The sequence below is a fragment of the Vombatus ursinus genome, unplaced genomic scaffold (assembly GCF_900497805.2).
Source record: "Vombatus ursinus unplaced genomic scaffold, bare-nosed wombat genome assembly UNPS02014778.1, whole genome shotgun sequence".
Classification (NCBI taxonomy): Eukaryota; Metazoa; Chordata; class Mammalia; order Diprotodontia; family Vombatidae; genus Vombatus; species Vombatus ursinus.
In genome coordinates this window covers 7435974-7460480 of record NW_020954556.1, presented here as the reverse complement: position 1 = coordinate 7460480, position 24507 = coordinate 7435974, and the positions used below count along the sequence as shown (strand labels likewise).

General features: G+C 38.0%; 1 protein-coding gene across 1 annotated transcript in view; it reads right to left on the bottom strand.

Moving 5' to 3' along the window:
• The window catches only part of ZMAT4 (zinc finger matrin-type 4), a 303196-nt gene that overhangs the window by 135014 nt on the left and 143675 nt on the right, over window positions 1-24507 (bottom strand). Inside the window, exon 3 of the mRNA XM_027865263.1 lies at window positions 966-1122. Coding sequence (XP_027721064.1) covers window positions 966-1122 — 157 coding nt within the window. The remainder of the gene's footprint in view (window positions 1-965; window positions 1123-24507) is intronic.

The following is a 24507-nucleotide window of genomic DNA, read 5'->3' as shown; positions in this document are numbered from 1 at the left end:
TGCCCAGGTCTTTCTGATTTCCTTTGAGACTCAGCTCATCAGTCATCTCTCATGGGAAGCCTTTCTTAAGGAATGCCCCTAGTGGCTAGTGTTCACCTCTTCCTCAAATTATCATACATCTTCTTGTCCGTTTACGTGTTACACTTCCTCAAGTAGAAGGTGGGTTTCTTGAGACCAGGGACTATTTTTTCCTTTTGCCTTTTCATACCCATCACATAGCAATGCCTTTCAGATTGAGTAGATGTTTTATAAAGGTTCATTGGATTGGATCGAAAGTCCAGAATTGTGTCTGTTACGTTAAAGCTAAATAAGGTTTCAATAATATTTTACTTTTTAAATATGAAAATAAATAAACTAATCTTATTACGACTGTGTCAAAGTCACACAGACAGATGGCCAATGAATTCACATTCTTTGAAGAACTATAGTAACCCCTACATTCAAAATAAAATATGCTCCATTGTAAGTCACAAACAGGGATTGTTATATAATTATATATTAAAGCATACAGGCTTATATATATATATATGTATATTTATAAAAACATAGCCATCAAATAACATCTAAAAATTAAAGATTCCCAATTAAGTAATTGAGCCAGGATTCAAACCAAGGTCTTTCCAAATCCAGAGTTCTTTCCAACACCCAAAATCTTCTAGGATACAAGTTGTTTCCCAGAATGTGAAAGGAGAGCTAATCTAGGTTCCAACTCATGAATCAAAACAAAGCAAAATGATATAATGAGCTGCTGCAATTTTTGAAGGTTGTTATGACAGCAAGAAGAAAGAATCATGGTGGTTACTTGACTTAGTTACTTAACCAGTCATTTATTATTATTTTTAATAAGGTCCACCATTAATTTGCTGCTCCAACCAATTGTACTTCTGAATAGTGAGTGTAATTAATGAGCTGTACACATTGTTCTATTTACAATATCTCCTGATGGTTATTGTTCATAGACCTACCTGTGGCCTTTACTGGGGTTTGTTCTCCTAGCAACAGTTTTAACCTTTTGGCATGGATTTTCCCTTGATAATGTGAGTCAGCCACCACTGCTGATGTAAAAGACATGTTACAGAGGGTACAACACTTGTTCTTATCCACCATGTCATCATCACTTCCCTGCAAGGAAAGAAGAAAAGAAAAAAAAATGTAAGAGGGAAAACAAAGAAGGCTCTGGGACCATGAGGCTGCGGAAGAAATCACGCAACTAAAACCTATCAGAAAAAACTAAGTTTTCCCCACCCCCACCTTTTCATTGCTTCTGAGATTTATCACAAGACGGGTTTAGCAAAAGCTTAACAGCTTTACTTCTCTCCTTCAATCTTTTTGAAAGACAGTGTGCTACAGGAGGCAGAGTACAAGACTAATGGTTAGAAGACTTGGGCTTTTAATCCTGGCCTGGTATTTACTAGCATTGTGCAAGCAAGCTGCTTAACCCCTCTGATGCTCAGTTTCTTAATGTGCCAAATGGAGATTATATTGCCTACCCTGCCCATTTGCTGTGAGGCTCAAACGACATGATGTAGGTAAAGTACTTTGCAAACATTAAAATATCATATAAACGTCAGGTATTACTATTACTGATTAGCACCTTGTCTCACAACACATTTTGAGGATCAGGTGCTGGAAAGGATCTTGGGAAGTATCTCATTCAATTCCCTCATTTTATAGATGAAGAAAATAAGACCCAGAAAAAGTCAGCCCAAAGTCATTCAGGGAAGAAAGTGGCAGAGTTAGGATTTGACCTGAACTCTCTGACTCATAATCTGGTATTTTTTTAAATTTTGTTTTGTTTTTAATAACAGTGCTCATATATGTGAAGAAAAATGGGACAGATGCTTATTCAGGAAAATAACATGCAATGAGGGAAAATAGTACACCAACCCAGTATATGCAATTTTAGATGTCAGCCATGGCCTGAGTGCTTTTCAGAGATCTGCAAATTAGTGCATATTCAGCATTCAGCTCCACCTCTATGCCAAACCAGTCTCACTTAGTGGGATACTTATCAGAGCATTCTACTTAGCTTGACTTGCTTGACCCATTATTTCAATACTCCAAAGTATTTGAGATGACTTGGATATTCCCTCCAAAAATGCTGCTCACAACGCACCTATGCTTTCCCATACTGTAAGTCCCATTGACGTTATCTCATCCAATGTTTTAGGAAGACCTTCCTCACGTTCTCCTGATGTTCTTAGTATACTATAAGAGCATAATGGTAGTCCCTTGGTTATCTTGGACTCACTCCTATTTTGTGAGCATACATTTCATTGATGACAACCTTTTACATTACTTCTTCAATGTAATTACTTATTTGTAATGTTCTACAGCCTACTCATGCCTATCTTGGGCCTATCCATTGTCCTTTGGCTAATCCTCAACTCCATTTTTTCCTTGGTGTGTTCGCATTTTGTTTTGTACACTTCTACAACATTACCAGATGGTGTTAAAGAGATATACTTTTGATTCAGGTAGAATCTTGGGATCCTTAAAAGAATGTTACAGTTTCCCGAAGGCAAAATAATCCACTTTCATCTTCCTGTTCAATCCTAGGGCTGATTCATGATCAATTTGCTGTATGAGTTTAAGATATATAGATATCAGCTTTATAGGCTGTCCATCCAAGGGCTTATCATACCCTGAACAATAAGAATTCATTGTCCATTTAATTATTTTTCCCTCGTAGTTAAGTCAAATTATTTTGAGAGATTAAAGGCCTAATTTAGGAAGCTCTTCATTACTTTGGGGACTTGATACAATTAAAACAATACTATGGACAAACAGTAACATCTGGAGGGTCTCACCATACATAGCAGGGGTTCTTAGCTTTTTTTTGTGCCATGGACTCCTTTGATAATTTGGTACAGCCTGCCAGACTTCCTCAAGCTAATATGGAACTTCTCTCCACATCACCTTTTTAAACATTTAAAATAAAATACATAGTATTACAGAGGAAATCAATTACATTGAAATAAATCTATTTTCCCCTATCCAAAGTCAAGGACTCTCTGAAGTCTATCCATGGTCCCCCTAATGTTCTATAGCCACCAGATCAAGAATTCATGATCTAAAAGGGGTCACTATTGAAATTTTACTTGAAAAGCTAAAAATTATCAGTTGTATTAGCATAATAAGACATTCATTTCATCTAAGTGGGTCCTCTGTCAAATAGCATAGATCACAAATTGTTCCTTATTTCATGAGTTACTGAAACCAAAACTTTCATCACCTTTTGGTTAACCTACTTGTAGTAAGCCTCTAGGTTTGTGTATGTGTGTGTGTGTGTGTGTGTGTGTGTGTGTGTTTTTCTAACCTACATGAAGAAACACAGAACTTTTGGTTGCTGGTTGGAAGAAGAAAAAAATGTTGCTAAACCTTTTCATTCTATTGAACTCAACTCAATCCCTGTGATTTGTGAAAAAATAAAAACAAAAAACAAAAAAAAAACAAAAGAAACACAGGAGGCATGATGGTGGGGACTGAAAAAGAGTATCCTTGCTATGGTCCATTTGCAGTTCTGTTTAGGAAAGCCCATGGAAGTGATCTGCCTATACCAGGGTTAGGGTTAGGTTTATGATATCAGTTAAAATTAATTTTCTAACCATAATTCAGAGAAGAATTAAACAGAGATAGTCCAATTAAACAGAGACAGACAGGGGAGAAGAGTGAGTTCAAAATGCTTTCTTTAAACAATTTTTCTAGGTATCTTAATAGATAGAACCAGGTGGGTGTTTGCATCACAAAAGAGCTAAAGATGGCCTTTAGGGATATCAAATTAAATCAAATCAAATTAAAGAGAGTGCTAGCTAATAAAAATTAGAATGTAAACTCCTTGAAGGGAGAGTTTTTTTCCCTACTTATATATGAATCCCCTGTGCTTAACTTATATTGCATATTGAAAGTGCTCAATAAATACTTGTTGACTTACTGATACCACACCTAAAAGCAAATAGACAAGATGGCAGCTGAGAGAAACAGCAGAAGGAGCATCAGCTTTGGAGAGTCCCAGCAGAAAGTAGAAGAAACAGTGGAGATGTTCTTTAGAGAGCTGCACTCAGCTGGGGGAGACAAGGGACAATTTGTTCCTGAAATCTTTTTTGGTAGGATCTGAGAAAACTTAGGAGGTTGTAAAGTCTTAGAATGCTAAAGCTGGAAAGGACTTTAGAGGAAAACCTGGCAGGGGTGGTGAACCTATAGCCTCAAGGCCACATGTGGCCCTCTAGGTCCTCAAGTGCAGCCCTTTAACTGAATCCAAACTTTACAAAACAAATCCCTTTAATAAAAGGATTTCTTCCGTAAAACTTGAACTCAGTCAAAAGGCCACACCCAAGGCCTGAAGAAGGCCACAAGTGGCCTCAAGGCACAGGTTCCCCACCCCTATAATCCTTCATTTTACAGATTAGGAAACTGAAGCTCAGAGACAGAAAATGTCTTCCTTAGGGTTACACAGTTAGTAAATACCAGTGAGGATTTGCCTGTATAAGCCTGTGAGCACTATAGGTAGGAGAAAATTACTACCTAAGGAATGCAAAGAAAATGCCCTAGCCAGACAGGAGGCAGCACTCACAAGTCAAACCCTAGATTATTCCACCTGAAGTGTTCCTTTCTTTAATAAGCCTGCAGCCCAAATGTGTCAAAAGTGGCAGCTAGTTTTTGTCTGTCACTGCCACAAAGCCTTAGATGTCTGAGCTTCCTGAGCCCTGTGCCCCCACTGGGAAATGTTCAGTCTGGAGAAGAGAAGAATTGAGAAGTTTTCCTTTTCTCAAGCCAAAATCTGTCTCTTTGCACCTTTATCCTTTGTGCCTTTTTCTCTTTGCATTGTCTTTTGTTCTGCCCTTTGGGACTAAGGAACACAAGTTTAATTCTCTCTTACAAGACAGTCTTTCAAATATTTAATGATGGCAAACTGCCACCACTAACACCACCAACAATTAAACATGACCTACAGTGGAATGGGCTGCCCAATGAAATAATGCCCTCCCCCCCATATAGAAGACTTCCATTGGAAGCTGCATGACTACATGGCTAATATAGAAATGTTTTGGATAACTGCATGTATAATCTATATTAAATTGCCTTCTCAAGGAGAAGGGAGGGAAAGGTAGAAGGGAGTGAAGTGAATTTGGGACTCAAAACTTTAAAAAATGGAAGTTCAAATTTCTGTTTACATGTAATTGAGAATAAAATAAAACAAAAATTAAAAGCTAAAAAAAGTTTAATCGGCACTAATATTTTCTTCATCACTTTTTAAAATCTAGAGACAATCAACAAAACAATAAATCAAACCCTGATTTGCCATGTTTGGTGATTTCTTTTTTTAAAATCTTATTTAATATTTTATTTTTCCCAATTACATGTAAAAATCAATTTCAACATTTTTTTAAAAAGTTTTGAGTTCCAAATTCTCTGCCTCCCTCATCTCCCATTGAGAAGGCAAGCAATTTGACATAGGTTATAGATTGCAGTCATGCAAAACACATTGTCATGTAAGTCATTCTGTGAAAGGAAACAGACAAAAAAGCAACAAAAATAAAGAAAGTAAAGAAAAAGTGTCTTTGATTTGCATTCAAGTTCTACCAGGTGTTTTTCTGGAGATGGACAGCACCTTTCATCATAAGTACTACAGAATTGTCTTGGATCATTACATTGCTGAGAATAGCTAAGTTATTCATAGTTGATCATCACACAATATTGCTGTTACTGTGTACAATGTTCTCTTAGTTCTGCTCATTGCACCTTGTATCAGTTCATGTAAGTTTTTCCACTTTTTTTTTTCTGAGAGCACCCTGTTCAAAGGCAATTGGGGTTAAGTGACTTGCCCAGGGTCACACAGGTAGTAAGTGTCAAGTGTTTGGTCTGAGACCAAATTTGAACTTAGGTCCTCCTGACTTCAAGGTTGGTGCTCTATCCACTGTGCCACCTAGCTGCCCCTATGTTCATCATTTCTTAAAGCACAATAGTATTCCATCACAATCATATATAACAATTTGTTCAGCTATTCCTCAATTGATGGACATCCCTTCAATTTTCAACTTTTTGTCAACACAAAAAGAGTTGTTATAAATATTTTTGTACACATAGTTCTTTTTCCTTTTCACTTTTTTATATCTTTGGATTATACAACTAGTGGTGGTATTGCTTGGTCAAAGAGCATGTATGGTTTTATAGCCATTTGGGCATAGTTCCAAATTGCTCTACAGAATGGTTGAATCAATATATAACTTCACCAATAGTATATATTGTTTTAATTTTCCGACATCCTCTCCAACATTCCCTATTTTCCTTTTCTGTCATATTAGCCAATCTGACAGGTGTGAGGTAGTAGCTCAGAGTTGTTTTAATTTGCATTTCTTTCATCAATAGTGATTTAGAGATTTTTTTCATATGACTATAGATAGCTTTGATTACTTTGTCTGAAAACTGCCTGTTCATAACCTTTGACCATTTATCAACTGAGCAATGGAGCTTATTTTATAGATTTGAATCATTTTTCTATATGTTTGAGAAATGAATTCTTTATCAGAGAAACTCACTGTAAATTTTTTTTCACAGTAATTATTACCAACTATGTATTCCCTCTAGCCTATTTTCCAACTGTTTATCCTACACTCTCTCCTTTTACTTTATTCATCCTCAAAAATGTTTTGTTTCTGACTTTTACCTCCCCCAAACTGCCCTCCCTTCTATCAGCTCCCCCCCTTCTCTTATCCTCTTCCTTTTTAACTCTCCTGTATGGTAGGATAGATTTCTATGCCCATTTGGGTGTGTATATTATTACCTCTTTCAGCCTATTCTGATGAGAATAAGATTCATGTGCTTCCCTCTCCACTTCCCCCATTTCCCCCTCCACTATAAAATCTCTTTCAGGCCTCTTTTATGTCAGATAATTTATCTCAGTCTACTTCTCCCTTTCCCCATCTACTACATTCTTCTTTTTCATCCCTTAATTTTATTTTTTTAGATAATCATACCATCACATTCAACTCACACCTCTGCTTTCTGTCTATGTATACTCCTTCTAACTGCCCTAATAATGAGAAAGATTTTAGGAGTTATAATATTATCTTCCCATGTAGGAAGGTAAACAGTTTAACTTTATCAAATTCTTTATAATTTCTCTTTTCTGTTTACTTTTAATGCTTCTTTTGCATCTTTTATTTGAAAGTCAAATGTCCTATTCAGCTCTGGTCTTTTCATCAAGAATGCTTGAAAGTCCTCTATTTCATTGACTGATTGAATGTCCATTCCCCACCCCCCCAGAAGAATTATACTTATCTTTGCTGGGGAGGTGGTTCTTGGTTGTAATCCTAGCTCTTTTGCCCTGCAGAATATCATATTCCAAGCCCCTTGGTCTATGTAGAAGCTTGATCTATGTAGAAGAATGTAGAAGCTGTTAAATCTTGAGTTATCCTGACTGTGGTTCATGATTTTTGAATTGTTTCTTTTTGGCTGCTTGTAGCATTTTCTTCTTGATCTGGGAGGTATGAGTTTTGGCTATAATATTCTTGGGAATTTTCATTTGGGGATCTCTTTCAGGAGGTGATCAGGGGATTCTTTCCATTTCTAATTTACCCTCTGGTTCTAGGATATCAGAAGAGTATTCTTTGATAATTTCTTGAAAGATGATGTCTATGCTCTTTGTGGATCAAGACTTTTAGGTAGTCCAATAATTCTTAAATGATCCCTCGGATCTATTTTCAAGGTCAGTTGTTTTTCCAATGAGATATTTCACATTTTCTTCTATTTTTTTCATTCTTTTGACTTTGTTTGATTGTTTCTTGAGGTCTCATGAAGTCATTAGCATCCACTTGCAGAATCCCAACATTTAAGGAATTATTTTCTTCAATGAGCTTTTGTACCTCCTTTTTCATTTGGCCAATTCTACTTTTTAAGGAGTTCTTTTCTTTGGTGAATTTTTGTATAGCTTTTTTTTTTTTCCATTTGGCCAATTCTGCTTTTCAATGGACATTCTTTTCTTCATTGGATTTTTGTGCCTCTTTTGCCATATGGCCTAGTATGTTTTAAGGCATTATTTTCTTCAGTATTTTTGTGCCCCCTTTACCAAGCTGTTAACTTGTTTTTCATGATTTTCTTGTAACACTCTCATTTCTCTTCCCAATTTTTCCTCTACCTCTCTTACTTGATTTTTAAAATCCTTTTTGAGCTCTTCCATGGCCTGAAACCAATTCATATTTTTCTTGGAGGCTTTGGATGTTAGAGCTTTGACCTTTCTTCATCTGTGCATTTTGATCTTCCTTGTCACAATAGTAACTTTCTATGGTCAGAATTTCTTTTCTGTTGTTTGCTCATTTTCTAGCCTATTTCTTGCCATTTAACTCTTTGCTAAAGTGAGGTTCTGCTTCCCAAGTGAAGGGGTCACTGTCCCAAGCTTCAGCTTTTTGTTCAAATGTTTTCCTCTTGGGGAGGAAATGCTGTGGACCTGTAAATTTTTGCCTCTTTTAAAGTGGTATGATCTAGGGAGAGATGTGTTTACTATTCTCCTGTACTATGCACTGGTTTGGGAGTGACCACAAGCACTCTTTTCAACCCTGGAATTGTAACTGGGTTCCCTGATGCCCTGTGGCCACAAGATCTGCTGTGCTAGTACTCCTCCTCCCATTGGAACTAAGACCCAGGACTGAGACCCAAATCCTAATATAGGCAATGCAACAGAGTCCTGAATCTGGTGCCAGCAAAGAGACTGCTATAAATCTCTTTCTGGCCTATTGTCCAATCACCTTACCATCTGTGTCTGAGAAATCTGGAAATTGCTACACTGCCACTGGTTCGGTCACCCAAGGCCTGCTCCTGATCTGCTGAGGCCCAGTCTGCACTGGTGCAGACTGTGTGGGACTGTACTTCTTTCTCGCACTGGTGCAACGGATCTTTCCTGACGACCTTCCAAGTTGACTTGGGCTGGAAAATTGTTTCGGTCCATCTTTTTGTGGAAAAAAAAGTGATGTGTCCATCACTCTAGAATTTCTTTAGAGTCATTATTTAAAGGTATTTGGAAATGTTTCGAGGAGAGCTCGAGTTAGTCTCTGCCTTTACTCTGCCATCTTGGCTCTCTGTTTCTGACTTATCCCATTTGATGAATTCTGAGATGGTAAATGTTCACAATAAAAACTTTATAAATAGCTCCCAAGATCAACTCAGGATGGCTCCAGCACACTCCTGACTCTGTTTTTTCACTCTCTCAGTGTAGGCTTCAAGATGTATATTCATTGGATAACAAAACTTCCTTCTTGGTGTAGGGTAATCCTAGACTCTATCAGCAGCTGCTCATTGAACACACCTGAAGGCAAAGAGCAGTCTGACACCACCTGCTGATGATAGAAATAAGGGCACCCAGAGAGCAAGGACAGCTGAAGAAGAAATGCCCAATAAATGTGCTAATTCTGGCTTTGTGGGCATTATTGCTTGTTGCATTATTGCTTGTTTCAACAAGAGCACAGTAATTGTTCTTTCATCACCAGAAAAAACCTGCAAAAAGTAACAAAGAAGTTCTTTTCTCCTTCACTTCCACAGTTTGGTCTGTTTGAGGTTTTTGTTGGTGGGAGGGTGCATGGATAGGGAAGGGGGAGTCTGTACCTGTGATTTCATCAAGGAGTGGGGGTCTCCCAGTGTAGAAATTCCCTCTATCAGTGCAGAGCTGCCATTCTATTTTTAGACTTATTTGGGGTGCAGAGAGGTTCAATGTCTCGCCCAGAATTGCACAGCCTATATCTGTCAGATTAGGAATTTGAGCTCACATCTTCCTAATTCAAAGGCTAACAAGCTGGCCTTCTCTCCACTGCATTATATTTGTTCTCTTTTCCATTTCTGGAACCTAAGAGCCTTTCAGAAATCATTCTTCTGAATTCAATACCCTAAATGTTTATTAGAGGCTTGCCAAGTATAGAGCACTGGGCTAGGTGTTAGAATAACAATGTGCATTTTCATGACTCTACACAGTTTACAATGCTTTCCTTGCTTTCATCAACCCTGTGAGGTTGGTAATATCATTATTATCTCCATCATTTTTAGATAAGAAAACAGTGAGAGAAGGGGAGTGACTTGCATAGCAACTTGTATAGTGACTTGAATAATAACTAGCAATGCCAGAATTCAAACCCAGTTCTCTTGACTTCAAGTCAAATATTTTTTCTCCTCATGATGCTGCTCCTAGGGTTTGACTGAGAGACCAATATTCAGTGTTACAACCCAGTAATTTCCTACACGGGACCTCCTGCAACAGCCTCTCTCTTTGGGCTGTATTCCACATACTCCATGCCTCACGCTCATCCTTATACCTTTATGTATTGATTTTCTCTCTGCTTGCAATGTCTTCTCTTCCACCTCTGTCTACATCTTTTTTTTTTCCATATATTTCAGAGCCCTAGGTTAATCTCATCTTCTCCTTTTAGCTTTCTAAGGCTATTCTAGTTTATTCCTACTTTATCAAATCATCTCATCATTCATTGCCTATAGCAACAAATTTTGGTCAGCAATTGTCACCAGTTGGACTATTTCATAATTGTTTCATACGTGTTGATCTTATTTCCCCAGTATGGTTATAAAGCTCCTGAAAGGCAGTGGCAGTACCATATAATGTTTTTGCATCTCCTTCAATGCCTACTATAAGGCTGAGCCCACAGCAGAAGTGCAATAATTAAAGGATCATTTGAAATTTCATTTAGTGGAAACAAAATAGAAGATCTAGGATCAAGTGTCAACTATGACACTATTTCTATTATTTTGGAAAAGTACTTTAATGTCTCTGAGCCTCAGTTTTCTCATAAAAGAGAGAGTGATATTATACTATCTCATAGGTTTGTGTTGAGGAAATAACTTGTAAATCTTAAAATTCTATGTAATGGACTGATCAAGAGAGTCTCCCTATCAACATGATAATTCACATGACAGTGAATTCTTATTTCACATTTTTTATCCCCTTATAGATCTTTTTTTGTGTCATGGGACCCCTTTGATAGTTTGGTGAATCCCATGGGACCCTTTCTCAGAATAATGATTTCAATGCATAGTGCAATATATAAGATTTCAGAAGAAACTGATTATATTAAAATATCTGTATGGTGGTTTAAGGTTTTCCAAATGCCTTATAAATATTTCATTTTATCCTCACAACAACACTTTAAGGTAGATACAAGCATCTCCATTTTACAGATGAGGGAACTAAAGTAAAAAGAGGGTTAAATGACTTGCCCAGGGTCACTTAGCTAGCAAATGTCTGAGGCTAGATTTAAACTCAGATCTTCCTAGACACCAGATCCAGCCTTTCTTTCTCTCCCCCTCCTTCTCTCTCTCTCTTCTCTCCCTCTGTCTCTGTCTTTCTCTGTGTCTCTCTCATCTCTGTCTGTCTCTTCTCTTCCTCCCAGTCGTTTCTCTGTCTCTTTGTCTGTCTCTCTGTGTGTTCTTTGTATCTCTGTCTCTCTCTGTCTCTCTTTCTCTCTCTGTCTCTCATTCATTCTCTCTCTCTCTTTCTCTGTCTTTCTGTCTCTCTGTCTCTGTCTCTGTCTCTCTCTCTCTCTCTCTCTCTCTCCTCCCTCCAGGTTAGAACCTTTGCAGAGAGTACACATGTCCACTGTAACCTTGTTAAGACAGCAAAACACATCTGTTGAATAAATCTCAATGACTGGGCTTCCCACAGTTTACATAGGGTCTGTCTTCAAATAAAGTATGTATTGAGTATCTCATTAAACTATGAGATCCTTCAAAACAGGACTGGAGTTTTTGTTGTTGTTGTTGTTTTTGGGCTTCTATTTGTGTGTCCAGTGTTCAGACCAGTATCTGGCAATAGTAAGCACTTAAAAATGCTTCTTGACCGACTGATAACCTCTTACAAGCTGGGAAAGCCACTTAATTTATCATAAGCTTTATGTCCTCACCTGTGAAATGAGGATAGTATTGATTGTATTATCTACCTCACAGGGTTGTTGTGAAGAACAAATGAGGAAATATATTTAAAGCACTTTGTGAAGCACCATAGAAATTCCAACTCTTATTATTGAGTCAAAGTATATGTAGAAGTGTCATCATGTAGAAGTCAGATCATCATCATCATCATAGCATCATCATCGTAGTTCACATTTATATAACTATAACCCAGAGTCCCCCGACTCTGAGTTTATAGAGACCAAGTTTCTTCCTATAGCCAACCCTAAAAGATCACTCTCTCTTTGGTTCATATAGCTCTCATCCAAATTTCACTTTTGGAAAGCTCTGAATATATTTCATATACAATTCATGTTTAGATTTCTGCAAATAGGTATAACAAGGTTTAAAGCTTCCATACAAGCACACATGATAACAAATGCATATTGTTCACAGGACAGTATTTATTTCACCCCACAGAAAATGCAAAAGACTCTTAGGGTCCCATAAATAAATATGGAAAATACATAAAGAAAGCATAGTGGTCCACTAACAGTCAATATAATTCTCATCTTTCTCTGGGGTATATCAATTTTTCACAGCATCCAACATAGCCTATCACTTGGCCCTGATCCTGATTTATAGTGCTACTCAGAATGGAAACATACTTTGTATCTGTTATATAGGCCATGACCAAACACTCTGATGAGTCTTTATTAAACCTCAAAGTCTCTAAAGGCATGGAATCCCAACCTGGAAAGACAACATATATCAAGTTTCATAGACCCCCTTATCATCTGATGTACACTATCTAAATAAATCATGGTAATAACAGAGAGCAAAGTATGTCTCTTGTTCACTCATGTAACTTTAGCCCCTTGACACATCTTCAGTTGCATGAGGATAGAAGATGTGGGGATCCTATTAACTCTCCAAGGGGCATGCTATGCAGAAAATTTCCTTTCTCTGAATAGGATGTTAGATCCTTAAACTTTGAAGCTTAAAAATTTTCCTTGCAAGTTAAGCACTGAGGATATTGCTACCAAATAAACCTTTTTTCTATGGGTAGGGCAAATTCTAGGACTGTAAAGTTTGGGGTTACTCACAAGACCAACTTCAAAACCATCACTGCTCATGAACGGTTGATATGGACCCCATGAACAAAATTATGCAACATATCATGTACTTCTACTGAAAGGCAGTACTTAGCAGTTCCTGATTAGTGTTCAGGAGTATGGAGAGGTTCTCAGCAACTCCATGAAAGAAAGGCAGAAAGAAAAAAGTTAAGAAACCAACCTCTTTTTAAGCCAATGCAAATGAAATGATGCCTATGGCAAGACCCTCCCCAAAAGTCCAAGCCAACCAATTGGTTAGGAAGTCAACAAGTGTTGAGTAAGTACCTAGAATAGTGGCAGGCACTGTGTTAAGCACTAAGGATACAAAGAAAAATAAAAAAAACAAAAACAAAACATTATCCCTTCTCACAAGTAGCTCACAGTCTAATGGAAGAGACAAAAATATACAAACAAGATATAAACAGAATAAATTGGGAGAAGTCTCAGAAGGAAGGCATTAAGGTTAAGAGGGACTAGGAATGGCTTCTTGCAATTGTGGGACTTTAACTGAGACTTGAAGGAAGCCAGAGAATCCTAGAGGAAGAGATGAGGAGACAGCATTCCTGACATGAGGAACAGCAAGTGAAAATGCTCAAAGTTGGGAGATGGAGTGTCATGTTTGAGGAACAGCAAACAAGTCCTTGTTACTGGATCATAGAGTACATGGAAGGGAGGAAGGAAGGAAGGAAGAAAGGAAGGAAGGAAGGAAGGAAGGAAAGAAGGAAGGAAGGAAGGAAAGAAGGAAGGAAAGAAGGAAGAAGGAAAGAAGGCAGGCATAAGAAAAATGGAAAGTTAAGAAGGGCTTTAAAAGCCAAAAAGGATTTTGTATTTGACCCTAGAAGTTATAGGGAGTCATTGAAATTTATTGAATTAGGGAATGACAAGGTCAGTTGAGAGAAGTTGGCAACAGCTTGGGTATGGGGGGGCAGGGTGAGAGAGAGAGTAAGAAATTGAAGATAAAAACAAAGTTTTGAGCCTAGATGTCTAAGACTATAGTCCAGGGATGGGGCACCTGCGACCTTGAGGACACATGTGGCCCTCTAGGTCCTTAAGTGCAGACCTTTGACTGAATCCAAACTTCACACAATCCTTTTATTAAGGGGATTTGTTCTGTGAAGTTTGGATTCAGTCAAAGGGCTGCACTTGAGGATCTAGAGGGCCACATGTGGCCTCGAAGCAGCAAGTAGCCCACCCATGGTATAGTCCTACGTCTACCAGTAATGGTGAAGTTGGAAGGGGAGGAGGGTTTTATGGAAAAAAATAATGAGTTTGGATTTTGACATGTTGAGTTTAAGATGTCTACAGGATGCTAAAGATATGAAACCAACTGGAGTTCAGGAGAAAGGAGGTTAGACAAATAGATCTGAGAATCATTTGCATAGACATAATAATTAAAGCCATGTGAGCTGATAAGATGACCAAGTGATATTGTTTAGAGGGAGGAAAAAAAAAAGAGAGCCCAGGACAGAGCCTTGAGAGACTCCCACAATTAGTGGGCATGACCTGGGTGTAGATCTAGCAAAGGAGACTGAGAAGGGATAAAAAAGGTAGGAACAGAATCAGGAGAGAACAACAGAAAAACAAAGCAAAACAAAACAAAACAAAACAAACAAACAAAAAAACCTAGAGAAAAGAGATTATAAAGAAGAGGTGGTCGGTCGGCAAGGATCAAAGGCTACAGAGAGGTCAAGAAGGATAAGGACTGAGAACAAGGAAAGCAAGTCCTTTATCATCTCACACTGATTTTGTTCTGTCTTGTTCTTTTTGTAACTGTGATGCCAGCATTTTTTCTCTCTTGTTTTGAGAAAACAGAGAACTCACATGAGTTCAGTAGAGCTCGCAGAAATGGATATGGAGGCAATGACAAGTTCCAGTGTGTTTGTTCATTTACAGTGTGTTTGCTCAGTAGGGTGTAATCATCCTTTATTCATTTACAAAGGGCATACCCTGGCTTCTAGAAGGGTGTACAGTGTTCAGATATCCCATTGAGAAGCTACCTGGTAAAACTCACCAGTCCTAAAATAATGCTTCAGTGCTGCTGAGTCATATGCCTATCGTTGGGACAGGGCTTAACTACCCAGTGTGTGAGAATGCTAGCTCTGCCAAGCATTAACAAAGAAAGGTCACTTTTTCCTGGAATGGGAACAGAGAGGACCTGTTACCATTCAGGAGGAATGAAAAGATTATTTATACACTTCTTATACTGGGAATGTGTGTTTGTTTTAGTGGTTGCTTAAGAATTATTTAACTTGATGATCATGGTAGTTATAAGACCCTAAGGAGGGAAAAAAAGCAAGAATTCATGAGGCTGGTTACACATGTAACTACTAAGTAAAAATGTTGAATAAATGGGCTATATATGAAAAATGTATATATAATAAATAGATTACAGAAGTGGGGTAGGAGCAATGTAGAAGAAGTAAGCATTTTGTAAATTTTCCAGAATAATTCAAACCCCCTCCCCCCAAAAAATGTTTGGCTTCCTATTAAAAGTCATGGAACCACAGTCTCTAAGAGTTTAAAGGGATTTCAGAGGCCATGTGTAACTTGACCAGAAATTCCCTGTACAACATCCCTGGCAATTGGTAATTCAGTATTCATTGGAAGATCTCTAGAATCTTAATCCACTTTCAAACAATTCAAATTTTAAAAATGTTTATTCCTTACCTTGATTTAAAATGTGTCTATCTGTGACTTCTACCTACTGGTCCTTGCTCTCTCTAGGTCAAATAGAATAAGTTTATTCACTGTTCCACATGATAACCCTTGTACTTGAAAGCAGTGACCATGTCCTTCCAAGTCTTCACTTCTCCAGGGGGAACATTCCTAATCCCCTTAACCAATTCTCATAGAGCTTTGTCTCCAATTTCTTTATCACCCTGTCTTTCCTCTTTTCATTGATCTTCACCTTGCCCATGTCCTTCTAAAGGTGGTAAAGGATATTATTATAAGGAATATTATTAACTATTGCCAGGCGTGGGAGGATAATTCCTTGATATTTCCTGATTCCATACTTTGTTTACTACTCCCCCACTATCCCCTCAGCTGAAAATATCTCAAACCATTATGAAGTACTTTCACTTACAAGCAACCTTGAAATAATTTTTAGCTACAAATTACTATCATACAATGAGGAATTTCTGACAATTTTATTTGTATACAAAGAGAGTAGCTGAAATCCTCTGTCTCTGTTTTATAATCCAATCTACATTTGTCCCAGTCACGTCATTTTTCCTCAGTAGGATGTAATCACCCTTTGGCTGTTAAACCTTGTTCACTCAGCAGGGCACTTCAGGCACTTTTTGGTGGCACCAGATGGGAGATCTGCTTAGATTCCCCTAGAAATACATTCTTATTCCCAGGTGCAAATCGTACAGTTGGTTATAAACCAATCTTCACTCTCTTTTTCTGTTCTAGGCCAAATTCCGTACAAAAGACCCACTTGTTAATGTGACCTATGTAAAACAAAGATTCTTTAAGCACAATTGACTATTAATTGGATAAAAAGATGTACATAGATATGCAACTCTGCTGCTATTTCTTTTTTTACCTTTTTTCTTTCTCTACTAGGAAAAATAAATCCTAGCCTCAGCTGGGTCCAAGTATCTAATATAACCCAGAGAAGTTTTTCAGGGCAGGATCTATTCTGATTAGTGAGAATTCATTAAATCTAGGCCAAGTCATGTCCATTACACTGTTCTTAGGATATCTTCACACCATAACACTCCTTGTATATACTCTTCCCCTCCTCCCCGCCCCCCCCCCATTATATCTCTAGCTGTGGAATCTGGAATAATGAAAATTACCATTTTTGGAAAGGGCAGATCAATCAATTACTGCAAATGTCTGCACGTAACATCCCTGTTATATTTCTGACCAAAATAACCTCCCCTGTTTACCACTTCCCTACATATATATATTTGTCTTCCGATTAGAACATAAGCTCCCTGAGAGCATCTTGTTTTTTTCTTCTCTAGTATACAGGAAAATAACTGGCATATCATTTAGGTTTAAATGCTTCTTATCATTTATTCACTCAATCCCATTTTTCTTTCCTCTGAATATGTAAGAAATAGCAGGCAATTAGTAAGTACTTACTGATTCATGAATCATATCTCCAATAATAATTATAACAGCTTACATTTTGTACCACTTTACAACGTACCTTCCTTACAACAGTTCTGTGACTTTAGTATTCAAAATATTATTGTTCAGTCGTCAAATATTAATTAATCACCAATATGTACAGAGAACTGTTATAGACACTAGATAAAAAGATGTTGATATATTACAGGGTCAATTATTTCATGAGATTTTTGTTCTAATTGGAAGGTATGCAAATAGCTAAGATACAAAAAATTAAATGAGGGAGTTAGAAAGTTGAAAAATAAAAACCTATACAAAGTGCAAGAAGGAATGTTGTTATAAACAAAGGGAAAGGTAATGTACTATTTGAGTTGGGTTTTTAAAAACAGCGTAGTAATTCAACAAGCAAAGGGGAAGCAAAGGAATTTTGAGCATATGAGCAAAGATGCAATGGAGGGATGTTTCAGAATGTGTTTGGAGGACAAAGAACAGAGTACTTGGCTAGAATAGAGGAGATGGGAAGGAAGAATCTTAACATGAGGTTAGAAATTGACAGTTTGGTAAAATTTTAGAGAACAGATGAGTATGGGTCCAGGGCCTGGGGGTCAGAATGATGTCAAAGCAAAGAGTTACTCTGGGAGAGGATAATGGTGAAAAGTCAGGAAGTTTAATAAGAAAGTAGAATTTTAATGATAAAGACAGTGAAAGTAATAAGGTCTAATGTATAACCATTTGTTATGTCATTGAAGTAGGTAGGAAAAGGAGATCCTTGAGCTAGAGGAGAAAATGTGGGGGTCAAATGTTAAAGGGGATAATGATATGCATATTAAAGTCCCTGGGGATGATAGTAAGGGATGGACTAAAGAACTGTGAAGCAGGAACTAATGTCACTGCTACAGAAGGGAAAAAAAATATCCTAGAGATGACTGGCTAACTCCCAAATGATAAGAATGACAAGAATGATAAGAGGCAACATCAATTAATTATACATACTTTAAAACAGGGATGGTCATTAAAGGATGGGGATAGGGAATTAGTCTCAAACCTGCTCCTAACAGAGAGTTACTTTTGGTTTTCTTGAAGATTTATGGTTATTACAAAAGGATGCTGTCAGTATAGGGGTATAGAGGGGTTGGTGGAATTTCATCCATACCTCATTCCTGCTGAAATTCTCCATGGGCTATTTTGAGAGGAGAGGGGGGTTATGGCTTCAGCAATCAAATTGGAAATGGATCCATTTAGGATTCAAAGCTTGATTAAATAGATCTAAGTTTGGTCCCAAACTGGGGAGACCAAGTTGAGGGCATAGCATTATGAGCAATTGTTTGCTATGGTGGAGAAGATCATCAAATTTAGATGTGGATTTGAGTCCTGTGTGACCCTCAATTCTTTGACCCTCATTTGTAAAATGAGGGATAATAAGCTTTATCCAGAGAAGCTTTTCTAGTAGAGACCCATCCTTGGATTCAGAAAGATTTGAACTTCAGTCCTGCTTCATGTTCATAATCCATGTGACCGTTGGGAAGTCATTCAATTTCTCAAGTTCCTAGGCAACTCTTGAAGCTACAAATTATAGATCTGAATCTATGAATGAATGAATGAAGACGCATTTATTAAAAGTTGTAATGTGACAGATATTGTGCTAAGTGCTGGGGATAAAAATCAAAGCAAGAAATACACTCCTTACTCTCAAGGCACTTATATTCTAACAGGGAAACAACATCTAAATCTAGAGTTGGAAAGATGGTGTGGTGGTCACAGTGGTGGGAGTCTGAGTTCCCAGCAGAGGAGGAGGAGAAGGCCAGAGCTGCTGGTGGCATGGTATGGCTATGGCTGAAAAGTGTCATGCTGGGCCTGAGACAATGACTAGAGAATGTGAATGCGTATCCATTAGAGCCCAAAGTCTAAAGAATGAGAGTTGGCATTCTAGGCAGAGGAGGAAAAAGCTAAGGCTACTGGTACCATGATATAGAGAAGGGGGGCAGCTAGGTGGCACAGTGAATAGACCACTTGCCCTAGAGTCAGAAGTATCTGAGTTCAAATCCAGTCTCAGATATTCACTAGCTATGTGATCCTGCACAAGTCACTTAACCCTGATTTCCTCCCCCCCCAAAAAAATTATATAGAGATGGTCCTAAAGTAGCCATCCACTGTTTGCCACCCCCCCCCATGGTTTCTATACCAGTAACTCTCCTTTCCAGTGAAATCGTAGGTCCAGGCACAAGGTGGGATGTGGGAAGGGAGAGTCTTGTTCTATCTCCCTTGAAGGGTGGTTGTGAGAAAAGTACTTTGTAAATTTTAAGGTACTCCAGAAATTTGAGATACGATTATTAACAAAGCCCTTGTCCACTGAGAGCAGAGTTAAGTGTACAGATGGAGAAACACAAACATAGCAACTGGGTAAAGAGCATCAAAATGAGAAAGCTATTTTTGAATCTTAAGGTTATATTGTCAGAACAGGTTTCCTGCATCACAGAGCTCTGCTTCATTGCCAAGTCATGAAGCTACCCATTAAAGCCATTAGTTAGAGGGATCTTGGAGAATGGGGCATTTGTTTCTATTACTAGATAAATGTGTGATTGGATCACAGGCATCTCCTCACTTTTTTCTTTTGTCAGCATCTAGGTTTAGGTGATTTGTTGGTAAAATCTCCAACATTCTTTGTTTTAAAGAGTCACATTTGTATTCATCATCAAGTGTCATCAGTAGTGATAAATGCATATTCAAGGTATTTATGAAAATGTAATAATAATGTTCTGTTCTTTTATTTTTACTCTAGAAAGAGAAAGCACAGAAAGTTGTGCTCAATGAGGCACAAAGCAGAAGGAGGGCAGATGCAAAAAGCTAACAAAAGTCCTTTTTGTTCTTACTTTAAGTAAACTATATGTGAAGAGAAACTCTAGTAGAGCTGAATTAAGCTGCCATTACATAGCATGATAATCATTGAAGAAAAGTTCACAACCTGAACAAAGATAGAAAATCATACACACACACACACACACACACACACACACATACATGCACACACACATGCATGCATGGATAGATATAAGATAGAGCAGTGTAATGGGTAGAGTACTGAACATTGAATTCAGAATCCAATTGATTTCAACTCAACACTTGTCAAAACACCTGCAAAATGCCAGGTGCTTTGCTTGGCACTAGAGATACAGAGACAAAAATTTAAGAAGCTTACATTCTCTTGCAGAGGCTGAGGGGAGAGATAACATGCATATGTATTAATAAATACGAAACCAATATGAGGGAGTTTTTCTGGGATGAAGGGGTAATATGGTGGGAGCTAAAAACTGCAGACATTAGGAAAGGACTCATATGAAAAATGGCCCTTGAGCTGAGCCTTGAATGAAGCTATAGCTTCCCAGAGGTTGAGTTGAAAAGAGAGAATAATTCATATGTGTGGCACAGTCTATGAAATGGCATGGGGAAAGATCTGGAATGTTGTGAAGCAAGGTTGCTTTGCACTATAGTTCTGAGACTTTAAGTTGTTGACATGTTATATTCTGTGTGCTTGTGGTGGGAATTCCCATACAAACAAAATCATGGTTCCTTGACATATGGATATGTGTGACATTTATGTAAATACATAGATTTGCATATATACATATACACACATATTGGTTGTTGTCCTTTGTACTTGAGGAGGATTCAAATAACATTTCCAGTCAGGGTCAGGGTAAAAGGTGTCCAGCTGTGGCTGATCCAACCAACACAAGCTCAGAAGGCCCTACCACAGATTGGGCACGAATGGTCCCTATGAGCATTTGAAGTGGAGATGTCTCTAAATTTGTGCATCTCACATTTCTTTTGAGCTACTGCACTTCTGCTTTGCCCATAGAGCACAGAGCCTTAATTGATGCAGGCATGCCATGCTGGGCTGTGCTGTACCAGTGTTTCTCATGTCTCACAATTAATTCCAAAGTTCTTCATAGAGACCTAGAGTATGTCCTTATATTACTTCTTCTGGCTACCATGTGAGCACCTGCCCTGTGTGAGTTCTCTGTAAAAGTCTTTTAGGCAAACATACATGTGGCATTCGAACAACGTGGCCAATCTGTCAGGGTTGTGCTCTCTGCAGCAGAGTTTGCATGCTTGGCAGTTAAGATCGAGAAAGGACCTCAAGAGAGTGGAGATACCCAGAAAGGGAATGGCTTTGCCCAGCCAGTGACTTCAGACACAGACTGTTTCTTAAAGAGGCCAATGATATCAAGGTCTACAGTCCAGAGCTGTGAATCATCCCAGATACACAGTCTATTCTGTATTTGATGTATTGTGAGCCCTGGTGCTTACATGGGAGCTAAGGGTCCTTTTCCCCTCTTTATGGAGACAGAGTCACTAATCAGTCCTGCCTGGGGAATGAGATAAACAGGATAATTATTGAGAAGGCTCAATATTGAACCTGGGACTAGGTTTCTGGGCCATATGTTAAAAAATACATATACCTTCTGTAGATATTACAGATAAGTAATGTGTAGGCCTAGGAACAGAGGAGGCCGTATTCCATTCGAGAAATGCACAATACTTCCAACTAACCCCAAGCTGCCACCTGATACAAAAACCAATCTCTTTAACCCCAACATTCTCCCAGGGATGCTTTATGATTACGAATCATTTAACACTGTAACCTTTGAGGAATACAAAATGTAGGTGACTGAATAAGCGAAGCTTCTTGCATGCAAGATATGGTGGCAAATACACCACCTGGGGAATGTAAGACTGGGGGAAAAAAGAGCTTTTATAATCCTGTAGTAAGATCAAGGGAAGAAACACAGCTTTTCAGCCGCACTGACACTCAAATACTGTCAAAGACAAAGCAGCTGTCCCTCTATGCATTGATCCCAAGTGAACTATTTATGGAAGGATTTGGACAAGAGCCTCATGCGATGAGAATACATGGATGGATTATGATTTGCAATACTGGAGCATATGCATTGAAGGGACCGGAGATCTCTAGAACAATGGTGTCAAACTCAAACTGAAATGGGAGTCATTAATCTGTATAAGGATCCTTGCAATCCATGTATAGGCTTAGTTTTTAAATGTAATACTATCTCCATTATTGTATTTTTATTTATTTTGTTAAATATTTCCCAATTACATTTTAATATAGTTTGGTCCATACTCAGGGCTGCTATGACCTGCTAGAGTATTGAGGTAGTATGATTTAAAACCTATGTGAATCTGTGTGCTCTCTGACCTCTTTATGTCACAATTAGGTAAGAAGCAGAAAAATGTACCCTATTGAGGGGTGGCAGGCCATTTAGCACTTTTATCTCCCTCGTGAGAGATATCCTATGGTGTAAGCTGGTCTTGCATTCTACTGACACAGCTGTCAAAAGAAGCAATCGAGGAGGACTTTTATGGAGAAAACATCAGTAATTAAACACAAACATGTTGTGTGACCCTGGGCAAGTCACATAACCTCTGCAGGCCTCAGTTTCCTCATCTGTAAAATGAGGCTAGTAATAGCACTTGCCACCTAGAGTTGTTGGGAAGATGAAATGAAATAACATTGATAAAGTGCTTTGCAACATAGTTGACAAAATTATCGCAACCTGAATACTTTGGAGAACCACAGCACTCCATCTGTACAAGTATGACTGGGTACATGTCACCTGAAGCACATTCAGAATTTCCATCACCATCAATTTTCACAACAAAGTGTGTGAGAGGCACCTGTGAGATAAAGTTCTGGGCTAGGAAGTAGGAAGACCTGGTTTTATCTTTCTCCGACTTTTACTCTCAATTTTACTAAGTCACTTGTCTCTTGTATAAAATGGGAATCATGTTAATAGTTCATCTTTCTATAATACTTCAGAGCTTGCAAAGAGTTTTACCCAAAGATATATCAAGCTCAACACATGTAAAACAGGACTGATTATTTTTGCTCCATAATCTTGCCTCTTCCCAACTCCCCTATCATTATTGAGGGCATTGCAATCCTCTCATGCACAATTTCAGTGTCATTCTTGACTTCACTCTCTCTCACTCCACATGTCCAATTTGCTGCCAAATCTTGTCATGTCTACCTTTTCAACATCTCTTCCATACACGTCGTCTCCTCCCAGATAGCCTCCATCTTAGTTCAGGCCCTTACCAAACTTCTCACTTGCATTAGCCTTCTAAGTGGTCTTCTAGCCTTGCGTCTTTCTATTCCAATCCATCTTCCACTTAGCTGCTGAAGCGATCTTCTTCAAACTAAGGTCTGATGATGTCACTCCCAATCCCCAGGTACACAAGACACTGGAGAAACTCTAATGAATACCCTATTCGTTGCAGGATTAAGTATAAAATCTTTTGTTTGGTATTTAAAGCTCTTTAAAAACTGGCCTTATTCTATCTTTCTGAACCTCTTACATTTTTTACTCACTACCATTTTTACTATATCGCTTACTTGGGCTTCTTGCCACTCACATTTCAGCATTTGCATTGGTTATCTCCCATGCGTGGAATGCCCTCCCTCCTAACCTCTGACCCTTACTTCCCCTGGCTTCCTTCAAATTTCAACATCTGCCTTTCTCAGTCCCCCTAGCTGTTAGTGCCTTCCCTCTGAGATTATAGTGTATGTACCCTGTATGTACATTTAGTTCTTCTCTTGTTTGTTGTTAGAATGTGATAGAATGTGAACTCCTTCAGGGCAGGGACTGTTTTTTGAATTTTTTTATATTCTCAATGAATAGTATGGTGTCTGGCACATAGTAAGCACTTAGTAAATGGTATATACATATATATATATATATACACACACACACATATACATATATATATAATTTTAATTTTTGGAATAAAACAAGCATTTCCATAATATAGCATAATAAAAAGATGATTGCATATGAAACTGAAATTCTATTTTATACAACTTGCTATTTCTTTTAAATATATACTAGAGTTATCATGTAAATTTCTTTTTTTTTCCTTTTTTCCTTCCCTTCCTCCCCCTACCCTATAGATGGCTACCATTAGACTAACATTAAATCATTTGATCCTCACAACAACCCTATGATGTAGGTGCTATAATCATCCTCTTTTTACAGATGCAGAAAGTAAAACTTGAAAGAAATTAAGTGACTTGCTCAGGATTACATAGTTAAAATAAGGTTATGAAGCAGGATTCAATCTTAGCTCTTCCCGAGTTCATGGTCAACACTCTTCCTACTCTACAATGCTTCCTAAAAGGAGTGGAGAAGATAATGTATATTAAACACTTTAGAAATTTTAGAACACTATTAACATGCCTATTATTGTTATTATTGTTACTGTTATTACTCATCTTTTCTTATGGGTTTCAGATAGAAATAGTCTGAAGACAAGTCACTATCCTGATACTATTGTATATTTCATGTTATGAAAACTATTGTGCAGATACAATGACTATAACTTTCTGAAAATGAATAAGAAGATTGGGATT